The following is an 18,957-nucleotide window of genomic DNA, read 5'->3' on the forward strand; positions in this document are numbered from 1 at the left end:
CATGTCATATAGTATAAATGAAAGCAAAGATAAATACTAATAAGATAAACAAATGTGTGCAATGGTAACTAACAATTGGGCTATATATAGTACATTAATATGACATCTGAATTATGTCTCTTTTTTGCCTATAGAGATTATATTCTATGCTACAAATTCTGAATTACATGAGTTTGAATCTTGTTTCTGCTACCTACTGTCTGTGTGACTTTGGTCAGATTTCTTGTCCTCTTTGGGTATTGATTTCCTCCACTGTAAAACAGTATTTACAATATCACCTAGGTTTATGCCGTGTTAAGTAGATAATGTATGTAAAGCACTTTGCAGTGTCTGGTGCATAGAAAACTCTCTTGACAATCCAAGTTTCAGCCTGGAATACTCATTCCAGCTTCCTAAAATTTACACAGTAAACAGATGCACTTTAAGCATTAATGAAAAGAATTGGATAAAAATATCAAAACATCCTGTGTTTTTCAGTAACGTAAACCTGAAAAAATGTCCTCTGTATTTGAATTGCTATTTGTCCTTGTGTTCCACTTTAAGGAATAATCCATCTATGAAAATGAAGTCGAGAGTCACTTTTATCCTAAATAGTCTAATTCAAATGTCAGTATAGGGTTGTTTTAGCAGAAATAGAAAATAAATTAATTAAATAATGGAAGGGAAGAGAAAATGAATACAATGAATGATGGAAATGAGACATATATAGAGAGCTTAAAGATATATTCACAAAAATTTTATCCCAATTGTATCTTTTAAATGGAGAAAGTTATTAAACAAGTCCTATTCTCTTTTAATCGCCGATCAATTACTATATTACATATTTTGGTTTGCTTCCTGAGTGTTTTGATTTAGTATCTTCTATATAGAATGTCAGCAAATTATTTATTGAATGAATGACTATAAAGTTAATATAAGAATCAAGGAAAAGACTGTTAAACTATTGGTTTTGATTCATTTTCCAACAAAAAAAGAGCTAATGCAAAGTTGTCAGTTTCTTAAGGATACTGATACTCAATTATGATTTTTGCCTTGAAATTCTTTTAAATTGGTAAAATAAGTTTAATTGGTTGTTTCTATGTAACAGTTGTTTCAACCCTAACATCAAGCTACAAAATGGTTTTCCCTTTCGATTCTGAATGAGTAAATTTTTGTGAATTGATGATTACTTTAAGCCACACATCAAGTCCGGATATCCCATGAGCAAATGAGAACTATTCAGTAAGGCACGTTTGCACAACAAGCATTTGCTTCACAATGCATAATGAATCCAAGTGGTCTCACAGCTCAAGAATGATGAATGTAGGAATGGAAAATGAAAGAGCTGGAGGGTGGGCAACTGAACCACAAGGGAAAAGATAGAAAAGTTGATCCACCTTGGAGGCCCAGTGCACTGTCGTGGTCTTGGTGGTGGTAGTTGTTGTTGGTGTCGTCTTGGAAGGAGGCACTGTGAGGCATTCTCCCACAATCGTTCTGGTACAATGGACAATGAATAGCACCTTCTTGAGATGGTGGGTGGAAAGGCTGGTGCATGGGGCTCCTTTTTAGAGCTTTGAGTGATGAATTCCTTTCTGGAATATCTGGCAGCAGTTCACTGATAAGACGGTGCAGTATACTGTTGTCTGGCAAACTTCCCCTTCTCTTTTCAGCCTTAATTTGGTCACAAATGTCTTTAAGGGCAGAGTCCAGAGCCTCAAATACAGATGTTTTACATTTTGCCTTTTCCATCTGTTTTTTGGGAGTTGAATTTTTTTTCCTCCGAAAAGGCACGGGACTGACTAGAAATGCCAGTTTAGAAAGGCCAGGGTCCATTTCTTGTCTTCTGGGCTCTTCAGTATTTTCATGTTTAGCTCTTTCATGTTTTAACATTGTTGTAAATCGAGTATAGGAGGCAGGGCATCTGCCTTTGCAGGAGCTGATGAGGTGCCGGTGATGGTGGTGGTGATGGTGGTGGTGATGGTGGCTGGATCCATAAAAACTTTCAGAGGATGTGAAAGAAAAGTGATCAAAGTCACTCTCACTGCAAAAGGACGATCCTTCTACATGAAGGTAATCACTGTGGTCAGACACGACTCCATCCTGGTCACTATCAGAAAAGTCCAGATGGGTTCTGGGCTGCACATCACTGGTGACTTCAATGTGGATGGGCACCAGGGTTTTAGACTTGTAGCTTCGTTGTACCTGAGAAGGGTGTCTACTTTGATTTTCTTCCTCCAGCAAAGACTCAATGGAAAATCGCCTTTGGGGACATAAACCATTTTGTTGTGGTTCTAGGGTTACAGGAGATAACATTTCATCTCCTAAATTTGGCATGGATTTTGACTTCTGAATCAACTTTTCAAATTCAGAAATGCGGGTGGGGACCATGTCCCTGGGCACCTCCTCCGTGGAGGACTGGCTGCATCCATGGAGCAGAGCCCTGTGTTGCTGCTCCTTTTCGTACTGCATTATTCTTGACTTTACAGAGCAAATCACCTCTGAATTCATTAAATCCTTGCGGTTGATGCGGTGCATTTTCTTGTACAGTTTTAGGAACCCTGGGGCATCGTGGGCTGACCTGTGTCGGAGCCTTGATCTGCTATTACTGCGGCCCTCCTGGATGTAGGGGGAAGCCCATGTTACGGGGCAGCTCTCCTTGGAGTCCTCTTCACATAACAGAGAACCCATACTTTCTGACTTGGCTTTCGGATCAGGAAAACTATCGCAGTCATCGTTTAAAAGGTCATCACAGCTACGGGATTTGATTTTGGGGGAAACCGTTTCTTCAGTGCTGCTCCAGATCTCTGCGTTTTGCCGGGCCATTTGCCAGCCATTTTTGAAAGTAATGGCCCTCTGCGAGTCATGTGGGATGTCCAAATGCTGTCTGTAAGTGTTACAGTAATCTAACTCATGGGAGGGGTTGCCGTTGAGCCCTGAGTAACTGCAAAGGGATGGACATATTTTGCTATCGTCCCCACCTTTTATTCCAGGGCAGCGTGGTGGAAGAGAGACGTTGGAGAAGTTAAAAGGCTCATAAAGAGGAGAGCATGTCAGTTAGCATCAGATAGCACAGCAAAGAGAAAGCAGTTAGTGGAGTTTAATCTAGACATTGATTGTTATACGTGTAGCTTCAACTTAGAGAAAAAAGCCTAATTCTAAAGCAACGCAATGCTTTGGCAATAAATGTAGCTTTGCAGATGATAGTTAACAAAAACATGTATAAAAAGTAACTGGTGTCACTAATACGCCTATTTCTATTGCATATTTCATCCATCTTTCTGCAAATATGGTATTCAAAAATCCAGTAGTGCCTTGTAAGCTAATAGCATGACCTGGTAGTGACTTAAAAGGTTTGTAATTAATACCAAAATGCCATAGATTTAAACATCTTAATAGGGTCAGGATTTGAATCTTATTTGATTTATAATAATATTATTAATTATTAATAATATTATTAATTTATAACAATAAAGAGGTAAAGAGTAACTTATAAATTTACATTTAATTAATACTTCCATAACCGTATCAAATAATTTTTCATGGGCATTAGGTAGAAAAAGCTATAAGACAAAATACTTTCCCAAATTGCAAAATCAAGTTCAGTTGCTGTGAACTATTGCTGCTAATATTTTTCTAAGAAAAAACCCAACTAGCAACTCTTTAAACAAATGAATTTACCTCTTTAATTTCTCTAACTTCAACCTCTTATTAGGCAGTTTCCCATAAGGATAACTGGATATAATGTAAAACTTTCATCACAGTTAAATGCACTTGCTTTTTTCCAGGAAGGGTCTTTTTAAAAAATCATTTGCAATATAATAATGTAGAGCTAACCCTGACATCAATTTCGAATATCTATGGAAATAGTCTTTTCTTTTGTGTTGCTGAGTTAATTAATAAATGAGAGGCCAAATTACATCTGATGGGACATTTTCTTCTTAGAAACAAGCCTAGTGGAGGAAAACAGCTCTATTGACAGCTCCTGCCTTCTCCAAATTCTTCAAAAGTGATAAGCACATTAAGTAGCTGTGTAGTATTTGAGAAAGGAAGTTGACTTAACACCCCCTAGGATAAAAACAAATATCTAAATTAATCAGAACCCTTTTAACTTTTGGGTGGTATCCAAGCATAATGAGTCAATGGCATTTCATGACCTATTGGTTTCCTTGGGGTATTTGTTTATATAAATGAGTAGAATCTAATACGGGTACTTCTGTTAATTTGAGGAATGGTATAGTGAAAGGGGATCCCTCCCTGTGAATCTCCCAGTAAGTAGTCATAGCTTTACTAGGCCACGGACAAGAGCTAGCACCTCCTGCCTATCCAGAGCCCAATCATCAAATCTTTTGCACACAGACCAGCTAACTCTTAGCTTTAATTTCATGTGGCAACACTTTCAGTGCCTACATTCAATCTGCGTAGCTGAATCTCTGCTACTTTATGGAAACTTCAGTTACAACTCACTTTCTTCACACACTTCAAATTTCTTCTCTCTTATGTTTCAACCCCAGAGGATTGGAGGAGACCCTGAGTCCCCAAATCCTAGGTACCTATGGATACTGGTTCATTCCTAGGTCTCTATTTTGGGAATATTCCTGTTACAGCTGCAGTAATGTGTAACTAAACAGAGACTTGAAGGAGTGACATCTTCCTTTCAACACAATTCACTAAATTTCAAGAGAGGAGACAGGCCATACAGAAAATTGGCTTGGTGATATCTAAACTTTACAATTATGGCCTGAAACCAGTTAGTTCTTACTAGTGGACTGTTTTGAATTGAACACTATGTTACATGCAGAACATGGATATTCTACTGTATGTATGGATATTGACCAAAATATAAAGCAAGTGATTAAAGAAACAACTTTCATAGGTTAGACAAACTTTTGTCTAGAATTAAATAATTTAAAAAATCCAAAACCAATTTATGTTTTAGGCAACAACGTTCTCTGTTGCTACTTCTAGTTTCTATTCTATATATCTGATTAATTTTTCTAGTTGTAGTAACATTAGAAAATGTTGACAATATGCAAATGTTTGGAACTGTAATCTTTTAATAGCCTGACAATACAATATTTCATACTTTAAATTTGTTCCAGAAAACACACACAATATATTTGAAGAAAGAAAGCATTAACAGATGATAAGAGTCCTTTAAGCCACTCAAATGGTTCACCATCTTGATTTAGTCTGTGTATAAAGAAAGCTATTTTTCTGAAACTATATTTTATTTAAGACACTATTTACATGCTAACTATTTCTGGGTAGTTATCATTGGACCAGCTCTCCCATAGTTAAAACTTAAACTAGTAAATTGTTTATATGTCATTTATTGCTGCTCACCTTTTGCTCTTGATGGGGAAGAAGGAGAAGAACTAATGAAGGACTTTGTCAGGGTGGAGCTTGATCCTGGGAGGTCTGCTCGACCTGGGCTAGTTCTGCTTGCAGTTGGATCCCCCAAGCCCCTCGGCTGCCCCACCGCAGGCTCGCTCTTCCTCCTTTTCCTGAAGTCACTGGCCATGCTTGCAGAACTGAAAGAAGGAATCAGCTTCAGTTTGGTTGGTGTTGCAGGGGGTTCAACTTTGAATCAGAAAGACTAGTGGAAGGTGCTGGTGGCCATGGTATGCCTCTTATCTCCCATCCCCCAAACTGCATTCTTAGGAATTCATTCCTTGATATTAAAAACTATTTCTTTATAATCACCTCTTTGAAAATTAATAGACTCATCTGCAAACAGTGACAGTTTCACATCTTCCTTTTCAATTTGTATTTCTTTTATTTCTTTTTCTTGTTTGATTGCTGTGGCTAGGACTTCCTAGACTTAATTTTTTTAGAGCAGTTTTTTTTTTAATCTTAAAATCTTTTAGAGCAGTTTTATGTTTACAGAAAAATTGATTGGAAAGTACAGAGAGTTCCCATATACTCCCTTTCCCTTGCACACATTTTCTCCTGTTATTGACATCTTCTATTAGTGTGGTACATTTCTTACAGTTGATGAATCATATCAATATATTATCATTAAATGTAATTAAAGTCCATTGTTCATATTAGGGTTCATGTTTTCTGTTGAACATCCTATGGGTTTGAAAAATGTATGATGACATGTGTCCCTCATTACTGTATCATATAGAGTAGTGTCATTGCCATAAAAGTCCCCTGTGCTCTACCTCTTCATCCCTCCCTCCCTGTGAACACCTGGTGATCACTGATCTTTTTACTGTCTCTAGTTTTACCTTTCCCAAAATGTCACATATTTGGAACCAACAGTATGTACCCTTTTTAGATTGGCTTCTTTCATTAGCAACGTGCTCTTAAGGTTCCTCCATGTCCTTTTGTCGCTGGATAGCACATTTCTTTTTATTGTTGAATAATATTCCATTATATGGATGTACCACAGTTTGTTTATCCATTCACCTATTGAAGGACACCTTGGTTTGCTTCCAAGTTTTGGCAGTTATGAATAAAGCTACTATAAACATTCATGTATAGGTTTTTTGTATGAACATAATCACCTTTTAAAGTAAAAATTCTCCTGTTAGTGTAATATTTTGTTACTGACAATTCAGTGTTAGGATTTGTACCATACATCTTTTCTCTATACAGAACAGTTGCAACAACATGAATATATCTGGAGGAGGGATGCCAAAATGGAGGAAAGGATTGGAAAAAAGAAGAAGATCTGGTAAGACCAATTTTTCTTACCTCGAGCTTTCCCTATGGCTTTTCCTAATAATCTTAGCTTTAAAAAACTTACACTGAAATTCCAACGTTTTTCTGTTTAAATAATGAATGACCAATAATCTGATCATCAAATAAACTATTAGAGTCCTTTTACCTGGTTGTATTAAAAGGTGTCGACAGTTTGTAAGGGCAGGGACTTTATATCATGGTTCTGGATCTGAGTGTAATATCATTTAAGACAAACATTAGTGAACGAATATATACCTCACATAGCATGCTGTCTGTCAAATCATTAGATAAAATTCCACCACCACCAGCAGCAACAGCACACCAGCTCTTATGAACCAGAAGTATGCTATTTGCTTTACTGTCATTATTGTCTTACACAGCATGCACGGCAACTGCTGAGCTATGTGCTGTTGTCACTGTTTTACAAATGAATAAATGTAACCTGCAAGCTTTGCAAGTACAGAGGTGGAGCCAGACCTCAGAATTGGTCTGCATTCTTCTAAAGAGGACACCCATGTTCGCCTAGACCTGTTTTTGCTGTCATTATCCTGTCACATGAGTGTCTGTGTGTCTCTACGTAAATCCTTAGATCAGATTAGAACTAACTAAAATTCAAACATTTTAGATGCATACATAATTGTAAAAGATATAAAAGAAGGGGTTCAGGGAGCTCCTTTCTCAGTGACATTAATGCTGTTGAATGGCACACATGAAACCAATGTACAAAGGACCCAGTTTACTTTTCCATTTATGTTGATAGAAATCTGTAGAAGGGCAAATTATTGTTATATAAATATTTGTTGTTGATGATATGATATGGCTGGGAGTTTGCATTATTCATTATTGTCATTCTACTGTGTCTGAACTTCTGTAATATTTTAAAGTAAGAGTGATATTTAAAGCCTACGAACAGAACTTGCCTTGGTAGACTCTTAGCACAGTTAGGACCTACAAGTTATTTTGCCAACTGTGTAAACTTCGTATGTTATGGAGCCCAAGTTTCAGTTTACTAGAGATAAAATCTTAGGGATTGAGTATGTTTCTGTACTTAGAATGCCCGGTATATAGTAAGTTCCCATTTATCAGTTGTAACAGCATTCCTGATTTGTGTGGTCAGTGTATAATGAACAAACATATGTAGAACATAATTTATAAAATTTTTTCTAACTTATTACAGTTTTTTCAAATATATCATCACATCATCTAACAATATTGAAAATTAGATGTTTATTATACTTATCTAAGGAGAAGAAAACTGGGTATGGAGGAGACAGGGAAGGCAAGAATTTCTCAGCCTGTAATGGAATCTAGAATTATTTTACTTAATTTTTATACATTCTTGAATATGGTCATATAAAATGATGCAGAAACAAGTTAAAACAACTTCATGAATTATGGTGCTTAAAATAAAGATGAGGGATACATAATTTTTCATTTCTAGTTCACTGAAAAAGAAACCACTGATATAGAATATCCTGGTTGCATAATAATGAGACTCTTACCTAGTGGGTCTTTCCAGGCTCCTGTCTATAGAGGATTGATACAAGGAGGCCTGTTAAGATAGAAAGATAGTTCCATGAAAATTTTTACCATAGCATAATTTTGTTTGTCCCTGGACATTATAGTAGGCATCCTAAAAAGAATACTGTCAAAATTGAGATTAAAAATACCATTTACTTTGGGCATAAAAATGTTTTCCCGAAGAGAAATCATGCAACCTAATTTCTACTTTGTTCTTATCTACTTCCTCTTCTAATATACAGTCATCCCTTGTGGTATCTGATGGGAATTGGTTCCAGGACCTCCCCAAGGATATCAAAATCTGAGGATGCTCAAGTCCCTCATATACAATGGTGTACTATTTGCATATAACCTACCCACATCCTTGCGTAAATTATCTCTAGATTACTTATAATACCTAATACAATGTAAATGCTATGGAAATAGTTGCTGGCATGGAAAATACAAGTTTTGCTTTTTGGAAATTTCTGGAATGTTTTGTGGGGGAATATTTTTGTCCCTAAGTTGGTTGAATCTGTGAATGTGGAACCCACAGATATGGAGGGTCGACTGTACAGCACCGCTCTTCTCTGTGTAACTCAAAATATTCATAAATCAAACATTGCCTGAGGGGGAAAAAGAAAAATCAATAACCACTCCTTCATGTAGAAATAGACTAAAAATAGAAATTTCTTACATAAAGGAATGGTTTGATGTTTAAAGAAATATTTGTAGTCTTCAATCCTTATAAAACATAACCTTCTTTATAAATTTTTGTCATGTTGCCAGGTGTTATTTTTATGTAGACATAAAATGTAAGCAGAACTTCTTTCATTGGTTAACATAGACATGACTTTTTAATAAAAACCACAGAATTTGGTTTGAAATTAAACTAGACTACCTGGTTCTTAAATCAGGTACAGATTTATATCTTTGAAATTAGTTATGTTCAGGGTTAGTTTAAAATAAATGATTTAATGAACCAAAATATAACCTTTCTTTAGAAAAGTGTACTTTTAACATTTTAGTCAGAAAATCAGCTCTCAGTTATCCATGGTTTTAGGGACAAAGAAAAATAGATGATACAAATTGATAAATAATTCCAAATGCTTATTGTACACACCATTTTCATACTTCTTCATTCTGAACGATACAATGAAACAGATATTAAACAAAACTGTTAGATATGAATTTGAGATGAAAGTAGTTGTGGTATGATGTATGATGTCTAGGATGTATAGGGAAATGCCTACCAAGTATATACACACACACACACACACACACACACACACAATCCCCCTTGTGCATAACTCTAAAATTGCTTCTATTAACTAATATTTTCATTTTTACTGAATGAGAATGGAATTGCCCAAAAAGAAACAAAAGCATCTCTCTGCAAGAGAATATTACCCTCTCTTTTCTCTAGACAGAGAAAAGCATATTATAATACTTTTAGTTCCTGTAAAACATTTAGATTCTGAATTTCTCAATAAATATAAAGATAGAAGAAAATTGGTCTGCTAATCGGATAAGTTTACATGACTATTTTAACTATTCAGCTACTCTGAATTGGACACCAGAAAGGTGGAAAGATAAATACTAAATAAGAAGGATGGCAAACAAGTAATTATATTCTGATTTTGAAATATTAATTCTACATGTTTGCAGAAGAGCAACACCAAAGAGCCTCAGAGCACTGCCACCTGTGTGGCTCACAGCTTTCATGGGACATCCAACCACAAACCACAGTTGGCCATCAAAAAGTATCCATTGTGGAACACTCTTAGAATACCCCTAGAGTGATCAGAAATTTTGAATCACCAGCTAAATGATTTTGAATCATGAGCCTAAACAATACTGTAATATGAGATAAAACATAGTGTAAGAAGTGAAGGCTCTATACTGATAAATTAATTGTGTTTCAGACTTAGGCTAAGAAACTACAATTACTCCTCCTTGTGCTGGTTTCCACAACCTAAAATAAACTGAAACCAGTATTGTGATGTGTGTTCAAAGGAAAGGTTCAGTATTAAATTATAAGGAAACAATAAAAAGTCTAGATAGATGACTAAGAGAAAACCTTGTATGATAAGTATATGAATAGTACTCATTCTGAAATGGAAATTGTCTCCAGAAAGGAGGTAGCTATTTTGCCTATTATGATCTACTGAGTATTTACATATTACCATTATTTTAATACACCTAAATGAAGGTCATGTTAATAAAATACAGACACTGAATTGCTCTTTCTGCTATGTGATTAAACTTTGCTTAAAAGTCCTTAATTGTTCCTTATTAATGCCAGCTTCTCACTTATATTTATGGATTAAAAAGTATGTTATTCATGGCATATACTAGGCAATTGATAAATGGTAGCTAAGATAATGTCTAATCAATTACAAATTTTACCAGAAATGTTTTACGTATGGTTATTAGAGAGAGAATCCAGTACCTTATCAGAGGATTTTTTAACACTGAAAAACCACGATGTGAAGTTAATAATATAGTTAATATGCTATCAGAACATACAGCACCCCCTTCTCAATCCCTAAGAGATAATGCAAAATCAGTTTACCATCGGCAAAGTGCTTCTGTATGTGATTTTTTTTGCCACTACTGTTAACATTACAGAATGCATAGAATTAAGTTTGTACTATTTTTATCCCAAGGATTATTGTGTAATGTTAATTATAGAAAAGTATTTCACAGAAATTAATGGCTAATAAGAAATAGTATTAAGTAAATAATTTGTTTCTAAAAGATTTGAGCTCTAAATATCCCTTTTGGAATTGCTAAGAAGTATGGTATAAAGGAAACAGCACTGAAGTGAAGGTTAAGCGATCTGTTTTTTATTTTTAATTTGCCACCATATTATCATCTGATTTTGGACATATTTCTTAAAATAGTTGGACTCTACTTTTCTTGACTGAAAAATGAGTGAGTTAGACATGGCGATCTCTAACTCCATTTCAGTTCTCAATGAACTAACTGTCTTAAAAATATCTTGGAAATATCTGACCAAGATGTCTGAGAGAAATATCTGACCAAATTGAATTCCAAAGTAAATTCTTTGGCTGTTCATGTGTTGAAATGATACCCTTTCTTCAGATCTAGAGGTAACATGACACACAGAATAGAACTGCTTGTTGTATTTGATTTTCTTCAGATTATACACCTATCTATAGCAAATAAGCCTTTAGAAATTATTGAATTCAATAACCCAGAATGTTTCTGGTTACTCTATTTTACTTTTTATTTAATATATAAATATTTCAACACTTCTCTGTTTTAACATACAGTGTGATGCATACCTCAGGGGAAATAATTTGGAATTGCAAATTGGTCTAGAAAGTTGGGTATTTCCTCCTGAGACTGTGCCTGCAATTCCAGTTGTCACTATCGTGTGTCAGTAGTATATCCTGCAGCATAGGTATTCTACTAGTTTTGTTTTCTAGTTGCATGTATTTAACTGAGTTAAGACTTTTCAATGAAAATATTTATTTTTCATACTCTCTTTGACTAATTCAAATAACACTTTACATTGCCAGGCATAAATTTTTTTTTTTTTTTAACCTATCAGATCGTCATGAGCATTCCTATACAGAGATGGAAAATGCAATTCATCTCATTTGCCAGTGATAATCTATTAGAGTGGCTGCCTGGATTATAGCATTGAGAAGGATTAGTAATGTCTGCCAAGGGTATCTGACTGGGAAGTTGTGACATGTGTGCCAGTTATTTGTCAGCCCTATTCTTGATTTTATCTGATGCTAAAGTCCACAAATTGTATTTAGGAAAATGAAAGAATTAAATTTTAGGAATATGTGAGACATAAAAATCCGATTATCTAAGAATATAAACCGTCATTCTACACCTCCAAGCATGATGATAAAACGGCTCTGAAGAGAGTTCTAGCAGTATTTTACTCAGTCTAATCAAATATATGCACTAACACTACTACTTTTGCTTTTTGATTATCACACTCCTGGATACCAGGATGCATTGAATAGTTCACCTGCAAGTAATGATCGGAATGATTCTTCACCTATGTTTCACAAAGAGCCAACAATTTTGGTATAATTAATGTCCAGGCAATGATACTGGATACAATCTAGTGATGCAAAGACAGATTTTCAAAAACAGCTTAGACACTTTAGCGAATTGTAAAACACAGATGTTCAGAATCACAGTAACAGGTCCTAAGAGAGAAATCTGAAAAAGAGAATAATTTGTTTTTACCTCATTGGAAACACCAGAAGAATGATCTTGAACATAGTCCAGAGCCTTTTTAGGAGGCTGGGTGTAGATGCACCACATAAGCAGAAGTGTAGAGATGGAATGGAGGAGAATCAATGGCAGCAAGGAATGAACATGTGGAAAAGGTGACAACAGTTAGAAATTGAGCGCTGACAGTATCAGATACACATATAGAGTGACATGAATGGAGCAAAATGGGTGTAGCCCAGGAGGAAGAGTGCGATGTTCGTAAATATTCTCAAGCACTGGGCAAAATTACTAGTGATTTGATTAGTATATTTATAAACTCATTTCATCAAATCAAAATTAGCACTCCTAGTCTCTAGCCACAGAGGAATGCAAGGTACATTAAAAAAACACCAAAGGAGCAGGTGGATAGCATGCTGGTGAGTTTCCATGTGTGGCCTGAAAATGATTGTAGAAAAACGCTGATAATTTAGGCTCAAAACAGAAATTGGTCCTATCCCTATAAACTGTCTAATCAACAATAACAACACATATAAATTAAAGCTAGGGAATTTTTTTTCTCTAAAGTAAAATGCATTTATGTGAGTACTTGGATTCAAATTAGGAAAAATATTCTTCCTATTAGTTATAGAAATTCTAAAAATAGTATTTGGTTTATACTCATTTACAGTCACTTTTGATCCAGTTCAATAAGATACAATGAATCTAACCAAGTCTCCTTTGCATTTTAGGGGACAAAAGGGACTAACTACTATAACCACCTAGTATATATTATATGGTCAGTATATGACTGTATAAATCAGTCTATGACATGATAAAAGAAAGATTGTACTCTCTGATCTTTAATCAAACTTCTGTGCGGTGTATTCAGTATGTTCTTTAAGTGTTTAAAATTCAGAAACACCAGTGAGAGTATAAAAACTATGTAACTGACAGACATCAAATGCACTGCTGTCGGCGGCTGCAGTTCCCCAGTAAAACTCGAGTTAATAAAGGAAATTGCTATTTGAAGCTTGGGTTGATGCTTTATCCCAAACAGATTAAGCAGTTCTCGTAAGGTCCACCTTTGGTGGAGGTCTGGGGACTAGAGGAGTTGTGGTGGTTTTCAGTAGCAGGAGGAGAAATCAAGGTCCACAGGGTTTCCTCGTTTTTCCTTTTCCTTATATCCCTAAGGGCAAATGAGACATTTTATAGTGGGGATATCCTGGCAGTATATTATAGTGGGGATTTGCCAGAAGTTTTTGTTTTTCTGATAGGTCTGAGTTTAACTTCTGACACTGCCACTTAACTCTCTTGGGCAAATTACTTAAGCCCTCTGGCCTCCGGCTTCTTACTGGAGGGACACTGTGAAGACTCAGATCATTAGTATGGAACCCAGCCCTCTCCAGGTGCTTGGTGATTCCTCAGCAAATAGGAGCTATCATAATAGTAAGTTTTATTATTGTAAATTTCACAGTGCTTTTCTGATTGAGCTAGATCCAAATGGACTGTAAACAAATACAAATCTTCTATAAATCTGTAATAATTGTCTGACTATTCTAGGACCGATACTATCTCAACATTTTGAATCTGTAATCAATCAGATATAAAATAATCTAATGCATGATTTGGTGGGAAAGAAAAACTATATAGGAAGTGTCTGACATGTTTAAATGTTTGGTAGAGAAGTGAATGCGGGATAAGATGTACCAAATTTGTGTGTGTAGAATATACTTTTTTCAGAGTATTTTTGGTGTACATAGTATTCAGCTTTCGTTCTCTAAATGACACCTATCTCTTCTGATAACGATATGTTTTATAAATCAAACAACATTCTCCTAATCGTTTTATATTAACAGTCTAGCCTCACTTACCGGGCGTCCAAACTCCAGTTCTGAAAAGAATTTATACCAGGGCTCATTTTCTAAATCTATGTCATCTGGATTTATGCGATCAGTCTGGAGCAGATGTGAAGGAAAAGGGAAGGAAAAGTCACACTGAGCTAAGTGAGGGCAACGCTGTGAGGCATGAAAAACACACACATTCGCACACAAACATGCATCAACTCTCACCCAACAAATCTCAGCCAGAGAGAACAAAGGAAGTAAAGTAAAATGGGCAAAATTAGGATATGAAGGTGAGCTTTGATGGCATCACTTAGGCCCCTAGTTATTTTCTCCGCCATCATTTCTAGTTTTCTCCTTAGCTTGATGCATAAACTATGACAAACTCTCTGTGACAGTGAGATTGAGCATTGATAGCACAGCAGGATATTAAAACAGGCTCAACTCAGTCACCAAGTAGCTCTTCTGGGCGAGTCACTCCATCGCCCCTGCCCTCATTGGTCCCAGCGTGTAAGCCTGGAGTCAGCAGACAGTTCGCTCAGGTGCAGGCACTTGGAGAGCCTGGGGAAGGCAAGGGGTCACGTGGGAAGAGATACAAGGTGGGGGAGGAGTGAGAAGTGCTGGGAGACTGTTAGCGGGTTGTTTGGCATGAAGAACCCGGGGTCTCGGTGAGAAACAAAAGGGCAGCAAGGTGGGGGTGATGGTGAGTAGCCAGCCTCTGATTATCTTCTTAGCCTCTGGGGAGCAAGGGCTGCGTCTGAACTTCCCGACGGCATGAGATAAGTTAAAGAAGGAAGGAGCTCACCCAGATGGGAGAGAGAGCCGGGGTGCACGCGCTTGGTGTGGGAATGCTGGTCCTGGGCGGAGGGGAGGGGCTACCAGTTACTTCTCCATATGGTGACAGAGAAATAGGCTTCCGGCCAGGGTCCCTTGGAACAGGTGTCGGAGTGGTTGGGAGAGGGGGCTGTAAGAAAAAGGGGTGAAGGAAAAACTGCTTCATTAGATGAAGGTTCTCGATGGAACCAAGAGGTCACCAGCTAGCGGCACTTTGTGTCCTGCCTTAGGTAAGGCAGGAGGAAACGTTCAGGAAAGGTGAAATGTCCCCGGGGTCTCAGATAACTTAGGAATGGTCCGGATCACTGAAAAGGTGTGAAGACAGGAAACCTTCACAAAGTGAAGAAAGACCACGTTTTATGAGATACCCCGAGTATCACCTTCTACCGGTCCACCTTGAGCTAGAGAAATGGACCTGGGTGGAGTTAGGTTTTTCATATTACTGTGGTCGGTCAAGGTTGGGGAAGAGAGAGGGAGAAAATCCCACCCTGGTTTGGTTAACACTTTAGAGAAAAATTTAAAAAAAAAATTTTTTTTTTTTGGTAATTAACTTACACCCCTCCATTGGTTTCTGAATGTCATATTTAAGATACAAAACCTAGGACTGTTAATATAAGCAGGTTGAGAAAATATATACATATTATATATATATGCTTTAATAATAGAAAAAAAGAGCATTTATTTTACCCAGTGATATCCTTAATCTTTTAAATAATACATGCCTGACCAGATTCATTCAGGCCATTGATTTTACATTAAAAAGGGATGCTTAAAGTACTACATATGGGTTATGACTTCTTTGAGAATTTATTACATGACCCTAATTAAGCATGGAACAACTGGACAGTAATATTTTAAGTCAGGGGAAAAATAAAAAAACTCCAGTTCTCTAAAAGCCATTCACCTGGGCTAGGAGAGGACCTATTCCAGGAGATATATGATGTGCTCATGGCCTCAAAGCAGATCCATATCATTCCCTTCCAGTTCCTAAAGAACTCAAGGACCTCCATGGAGTAACTACATCTCAGCTCCAGAAGAAATGCTCTACAACCTTGTGATCTTGGGTGCTTTGAGGTATGCCATATTCAAACAAAAGCCATTATTAGACATTAGCTTGTCCGAGTGTTTTGTTGGCCTGTTGCATTCCCAATAATTTTGTTAATAACACACAGTCTGTATTTAATAATCAATTATATCCAAAGTCTTTTTAGAGATGTGCTTTTTATTTCAATATTTTATGAGATTATAATAGTAGTTACAGGCAGTGATAGAAAAGTTTGAGACATCATAACACAAGAGCGAAAGGGCCTATGGTATCAATATGTGGTGACCATAATGATAAAGGCCATGTAACAACCCTGTGACATGTTTACCGTGAAGCACTAGGGGATTAAAAACAGACTATGATAATAGTTGTGGTGGTGTCACAAAGCCTGTGTCTGGACAAGCACAGTATTGAGATTGTTCTGTTCTTTCTTTTAAAATATTATTATATTTTATAATGTTATGGGGAACATCGTATAATTACTATGAGAAATGTTGCAGAAATTTTGAGATATATTCTCTTACTTAGTCAACATTATATTTGGTTTTACGTTTCAGAAGTAACAGTGAAATTGATAGAAAATATTCTGGTAATTAATTTACCATTTTCTGTTTAATTAAAAAATTTGTTTCAATTTATCTCTGGTTCAATAGTGCAAAAGTAGTAATTGAGATTCTGATAGTACTGAAATACTGTTTTTCTCCAATCATCATTTAGATTATAGCTGCAGTATGTAGGTATTTTGTGGAATAGTTTGGCTGGAGCTGATATTTAAGGTAGTTGACACTAGAGAGAATTTTCCAGTAATTTTGTTCTGTCTGTAGAGACCCAGGACTGCTTCCACAGGAAAACTAATCTTTGGCTTTTTCAAATCTCACTGTTTCTAATGTTATATCCTTAATAATATTATTAATTCTTGATTTTATAATCTCTGTTTTCATGTACAGTACTTTATTTTGCTAAGGGGAGATAGAAACTTCTCTTAGAGGAGACATTTGTTTAAAAAACATTTTGAACAGTAGAGGGCAGCAAATGTAGAGGGCCAAACAAAGAAGTATATTTGGTTACAACTTCACTTCGATTTCCACCTTAAAAAATACATACAACAAACAAATATACTAAATCCTGATTTATAGAAATCTATTTCTATGATAGACTATGGAAAAGGGAGCAGAATATCTACCATCCTGCACCCTACCTTGGAATGGCAACTTCCCATGAATTACGATTTTGTAGATTAAAACTTCAATTTATCGTCTCAATGGGCAACTGTCTAGAATTCATGCCAATAGAAATTAGAAGAGAAAACCCCCCGCAAGGATAATTGGTAATTATCCATAACTTTGGAATTTAATGAAAGGCACATGCTTGAGCAGAGCCTCGATGGTAAAGAAATGGTAAGTGGCAGAACTAGAATTTTCTATATGCTGTAGTTGACCTTTTGAATCCCTTTAGTCAGGAAACAATTAAATGTATTATGTAGCAAATCTTGAGTCACTCTAAGGTACACAGAGGCCTCACAAAAGTCAGTGATACACATTCAGATGGTCAGCCAACAGACAGACATACATACTAATGATCTCACTAATTCAGCACTTTCCATGAGTGACTTGAAAGTTTTTTAGTCGTTCAACATGAATGTTAACATTCAGAAACTCATTTAGGAAGCATGATCGTGCTCATAAAAGACAACAAAAGAGCAGAGATACTGCTGTCCCTCTTTCTACCCTCTTTTGATCTCTTTTCATTTTGAAAAACTCAGCACACCTGGGCTTAACAATGAACATGGGGTCATGAGCTCAAGGGGAAGTAAGAAAACCTAAAATTATAAATCACACACAATTCTTATTTAAAGGTAACCTATTTTTGAAGTTTCGTTTTCTACAGTTTAAAAGCATTTTGTTGCTTTTCAGGTTATAAAAATTCTACTGTTCTCAGAATTCTTATTGTGGGCATGGGATTTCTATGTGCTGTTCCGAACAGAAAAATTGCCAACGTCATTTGGTCCTTTATAACTTATGCTCATTAGATTTTTAAGCTTTAATGACATTGGCTACTATGTTTTATATCTATTGAGATACCACAGTAAATGCTCTACACATTGTTAGTTGGGATAATTTTTTATGGTTCAAACCAACAGATGAAAGTCTCAGAATTTTATAGCTTAAGCTTTAAGTGACAGTCTTCACTGCTAAAGAAGCTTAAGTTTACTGAGGGCTTAAATTGCATTTCAACTCTGCCCTGTGTTTTCAATGCTTTTTCTTTCACTTTTACCATTATGTGCAGGTTTAATTATTGTAGAGGAAGATAACATCTCCCCATTATTTTCTATTTTCAAGCATAAAGGTATCCTAAATAAGTGCTTAATTGAATTTATATTATTTTATTTTCATGTGGTTCACCTATAAACATATCCAGCCCAGATGGGATGTAGAATTTTTATTAATATAATCCAAGCAGAGAGTTTGCATGATTGTCTCATGGAATAAATTGTGGTTCAAATCAGTTTAAGATAAATTCCTGGTGATGGCAAAGTATTTTTCTAGATCAAACATTTGGCCCATTTAGTCATCATTTCTAAATTTATAGTCAAATGAGCATCTAGGCACTTCAAAAATTGTATTCAGGGGCTTCCCTGGTGGTGCAGTGGTTGAGAGTCCGCCTGCCGATGCAGGGGACACGGGTTCGTGCCCTGGTCCGGGACGATCGCACATGCCGCGGAGCAGCTGGGCCCGTGAGCCATGGCCGCTGAGCCTGCGCGTCCGGAGCCTGTGCTCCGCAATGGGAGAGGCCACGACAGTGAGAGGCCCGCATACCGCAAAAAAAAAAAAAAAAAAAAAAAAAAAAAAAAAAATTTTTTCA

The 18,957-nt window shown here is 36.3% G+C and overlaps 1 protein-coding gene across 4 annotated transcripts in view; it reads right to left on the minus strand.

Moving 5' to 3' along the window:
• Positions 1–18,957, minus strand: part of SORBS2 (sorbin and SH3 domain containing 2) — a 320,131-nt gene that overhangs the window by 32,542 nt on the left and 268,632 nt on the right. For 3 of the 4 annotated variants that reach the window (XM_027122655.1, XM_027122654.1, XM_027122656.1), the window contains 3 exons: positions 8,172–8,221; positions 5,323–5,510; positions 1,377–2,957 (listed from right to left, as the gene is read on the minus strand). In XM_027122655.1, coding sequence (XP_026978456.1) covers positions 1,377–2,957; positions 5,323–5,510; positions 8,172–8,221 — 1,819 coding nt within the window. Of the gene's footprint in view, positions 1–1,376; positions 2,958–5,322; positions 5,511–8,171; positions 8,222–12,408; positions 12,472–15,027; positions 15,181–18,957 lie in introns of all 4 variants that reach the window. The other variant, XM_027122657.1, reaches the window with a different exon arrangement.

This window comes from Aethalodelphis obliquidens, unplaced genomic scaffold (assembly GCF_003676395.1).
Source record: "Aethalodelphis obliquidens isolate GAN/ISIS:26980383/991018 unplaced genomic scaffold, ASM367639v1 scaffold25, whole genome shotgun sequence".
Taxonomy (NCBI): domain Eukaryota; kingdom Metazoa; phylum Chordata; class Mammalia; order Artiodactyla; family Delphinidae; genus Aethalodelphis; species Aethalodelphis obliquidens.